The following is a 4,233-nucleotide window of genomic DNA, read 5'->3' as shown; positions in this document are numbered from 1 at the left end:
TAATTGAGGCAGGGAAGGAAGAGGGCAGGTGATAGGAATAACTAATTAGGGGAGAGCAAACAGGCCAGATCATGACAATTTCAAGTTAAAAATGCTGCATGGGAAGATTTGATTGAGTTGTGATTAATTACAGATGAAAAAATGTGATAAAATAACAAAACAAGGCTTGCTCTAATGAATGGGAATAAGTGCAATGCTATCAAGTAAGTCATAAGTTTTCTGAATATATGAGCATGCACAAAAAGAAGTTCAGGGAAAAATTCATTGCTTTGTTTAGAGCAACTGAATGTGTTCTTTTAAACAAAAGGAAAACCATCTTTCTTTTTATAAGGAACACATGTATTTCTTGTAGCACACATTTTATCAATTGACTCATCAATTTTTTTCATTGTAAGTATTTTTGTAAGTATTTATCTTTTTGTAGTTACTATAGCTTCGCCATAGAAACACTATCGTCTGTAGAGCTTCTGTCTTCTATTAGATGGGACGCATAAGTTGTTGCTTTTTGATTTGCTGTTTTGTCCCAGGTCAAATCCACCTTAAATCTACAATTCATTCCTACTTAAAGCAGCTTTTGTAAACACTCCATGTTCCTTTCTGAAAATTTAACACATTACTATGTTTCTGCAGAAAGTACAGTATTCTAGAACAATTGAAATAAATATTGGAACACATTTCTCTTCTATTGAAACAGATAAGTTAAATATTTTAAGGCTTTAATTTTCCTTTAATTTTTATTTCACAGTTCTTGTTAATCCTCAAATGTTCAAGGAAAACCATGAAAAAATATCTGTATGAGCAGAAGAAATGTGATAGTTCAAAAGAAGAACTCAGAGAGCCATTACTTTATTAAGGATAATAAATGTTGTACAGATTATTTTATTTCTATAAATTAGTGGTATCGGTTACATCTGAGTCATTGTAATATTTGTATTATTCTACAAACAAGAATGTGACCAAAGAATTACAAAAAACATAAAAATAAGATTTAATTATCTAATTTTTTATTTTACATTGAAGGTTATATCAAAGTATTTCTAACATAGATTAGAATCAGTTACATTGCCAGATTGGCTCTATTTCAGCTTTTACTGATAAAAACAGGTACAGTTGAAACAGAAAAACTAATTAACAAATATAAAGCATTTAATATTGCTTTTCTACTTTTTATGCTTGTAGTGTCTAAGGGCAAACTGTACGAGATGCACAGACAAAAGCAAATGTTCTTGAGCAAGGGACATCATTCCAGTAATATTGGCTGCCATCATTGGTGTGTGCACAATGTTCATATCCATCAAAGTTGTTAGGGTTTCCTTGACTCCAAATGGAGAATCTGTGTTTGGACCCATCAGACCATATCCAGCCTCCCTCTCGATGAAAATCAGTGAGTCCAATCCAGGTGGGTCCCTGAATAGGATCAAAGTTCTTGATCAGCAAATTGACAAAGTCGTGTTCCTCCTGACTGTGGATGGACACCAGGTTGCCTTCCTCTGACACACATAGGAGCTCTGCATCACCCCACGTCACCCTTGAGCCAAAGTACTTGTAGCAGCGATCCCCGAAACTAAACCAGAACAATGGACAGCCACCACGCATCAACTTCAGTTCCTGTTTGTCTGCAGGAGGTTCAGCAGCCAGGGTCAGACCAAACAAGAAGAGGAACTGTATCATCTTAGAGCCTGGTGGCATTAGTAGAGAGAGATTGTTCATTCTTGATGCCGTTTATCTTAAGTGATAGATGATAAAGAGAAATATGTAGAGGTGAATGGAAAGCTGATTTCTTTTATATCCCCTCAGAAAGGGTGTGTTCACTGTTGACATGACACGATTGGCCAGTGCTCTAGTAAACATGCTGTACACAGAAAAATAGCTTTTGAATGTTTAAGCAGATTATCCATATGTATACATATCTATCTATCTATCTATCTATCTATCTATCTATCTATCTATCTATCTATCTATCTATCTATCTATCTATCTATCTATCTATCTTCTATATCATTAAAGTTTAAGAAATTCAAGTGTTCCACAGTTACTGGTCTATTTTCTTGCTTTGTCCCTGTTAATGTGAATGATACACATGGCACATGGTAGCTTTATCGTTTCTTATTCCATCATGAGGTTGCAAAAGTCAAGAGAGATAAGGTAGAGCCATACCTTTTATAAAAGATAAAACTTGGTATCTGATCCTCAGAAGACAAGAACCCAATTTAGATTAGCCAACACGATGTCATGTCATAAACCATTAGTTTCCTTATTGAGGATTAAACTGATGCATTTTGAACTGTTTGTGCGCATCCAAGCATTAAAGGATAAAACTTAACTTTTGTTTTTTTCTGTACAGATGCTGCTGATCATAGCCAGCCAAAGAACAGGGTGATCCCTAAAAAAATTTGGAAACAAAATAAAATCTCTTAAAACAGATTTGACTAAACCTACCAAGGCAGTACGTCAGTTACAACAGACAAAAATTTTCAATTGGTCAAGTAGACAGATGCTTTTAAAATTGTTTTTTTTTTTTTTTTTTNCTTAAAGTCATAAAACACAAGATAAGCTTTCACAGAATCGATGTGGAATGCGGGGGGCCTTTTTCCTGATTCAGTATCACACGATCCCAGATGTTTATTCTGGAAGACTTTTGACCTTCTGTAAACCAAGCAGACCTCTCCCCTGAGGCTCAAATGGTATTCGCCCCCCCAGGAGATACTCATTTTATGGCCTCTTGTGCTTTGAATACTTACCCATCAATAGTTTTTAAATCATTAACACAACCTTGTTCAGAATTAAGAAATATGGTCAAAATGAGAGTGTTCAACATACCTTTTACACATGCCATAAGATTAACTGTATTAAGGACTAAAAATAATCATTTTTCTTTAACAAAGGGCAGTACCTTTTATGGCAGCGAGGCCATGAACACCCTGTCCCCCCATGTATAATGTTTGTGTAATGTTTTTGTCTTCTCAGATGGGCTGTACCAAAACTAAATTTCACTTCGAGGATTAATACAGTATAATCGAATTGAATACCAATAAATTTTTTTTTATATAAATTGATGGTTTATGCAGTGAATGCTGCTGCAAATGATGGAATTAAATAAAATTAAACATTCAGTATCACACTAAAGTAGATATACTGTTGAGTTTCAACTGGGAAAAATCACCTTGAAATTTTTTATGCTTAGAAGACTTAGAAATCTATCCAAGGTTTTTTTTTCTTCATTATGTTGGGGAAGAAAAAAAAACAACAAAATCTAACCGATGTTGTTTTTTTTTCCATTGTATTGGTGGATAAAAAAAGGGACTTATAAAATTAAACCAATTTTTTTTTTAAACTAAGAATTTCAGTTAAGAGTCTAAACTAAGAGTTTTCCTCCACTCTGTTTTTTGATGTAGTTTGAGGTGAAAACCTCTTTAAGTTCCCCATCTATGTTCCATACAGCTCTTATTACTAAAACATAAATAAATATAATAATTAAAAGATTCATATTTAAATTGTTAACACATTATTTCTTACATCCATGTCTAACTTAAGTTCACTTATGATAAGCATTAACTGACAGCCAGTCTAAGGTTATCTGGGAAATACAGACTTCATCCGAAGAAAGAGCAGATATGATGTTTTCCTACAAATAAACTGGATCGTCTGTCAGGCTGTGTGGAGGTTTTGAGGACCCAAATGCAGAGAGGAGTAGGCACAGATGAGTTTGGATGATTTAATAAAAGTCCAGGGGGGACAGGGGCAAATATCCAAAATCCAAAAATACTGAAAACCAAACAAAAACCAATAAACATCAGGGAAAAAACTTGAGGGGAACAAGAAACTAGAAAGCAACAAAACATCTACAACTCTTCAATTCCGTTTATTTATATAGCGCAAAATCACAACACATGTCATCTCAAGTCACTTTACAGTTCACCAGATCAAACAGTCAAATTGATTCAAAGTTTTCTATCTAGTGAGCGGCCATCTTCTGAGGCCGACTTGGGTTTAAGGAGGTAGAAGCAGAGATATAAAAAGCAGCTGTAAAAGGCGGCACCGTCCAGGAAACACACAGCCAGGGAGACGGGCTCTGAACCAACTCCCATGTCAGAGGATTAACCCCTTGCTCACACTGGCTCCGGTGCGGTTACCGAGCCGACGGAGACCGCAACTCCCGCACACCCCCTCTCACACCGCCCTTTTGACTATGGTGCGGTGCGGCTCTGCGGCTCCGGTAACAGGTCCGGAGAT

General features: G+C 35.7%; 1 protein-coding gene across 1 annotated transcript; it reads right to left on the bottom strand.

The window, feature by feature from the left end:
* Window positions 1–1,182: 1,182 nt before the first annotated feature.
* On the bottom strand, window positions 1,183–1,671 carry LOC107097151 (lactose-binding lectin l-2-like). The gene has a single exon (XM_015394177.1). It carries the CDS (start codon window positions 1,669–1,671, stop codon window positions 1,183–1,185), a length of 489 nt encoding a protein of 162 aa, XP_015249663.1.
* Between the last annotated feature and the right edge of the window lie 2,562 nt (window positions 1,672–4,233).

This window comes from Cyprinodon variegatus, unplaced genomic scaffold (genome assembly GCF_000732505.1).
Source record: "Cyprinodon variegatus isolate N-32 unplaced genomic scaffold, C_variegatus-1.0 Scaffold676, whole genome shotgun sequence".
In the NCBI taxonomy this organism is placed as follows: Eukaryota; Metazoa; Chordata; class Actinopteri; order Cyprinodontiformes; family Cyprinodontidae; genus Cyprinodon; species Cyprinodon variegatus.
This window is presented reverse-complemented; position numbering and strand designations above follow the sequence as displayed.

Coding starts and splice junctions, on each gene's coding strand:
- LOC107097151 (XM_015394177.1), bottom strand. CDS start 1,671: ATGATACAGTTCCTCTTCTTGTTTGGTCTGACCCTGGCTGCTGAACCT.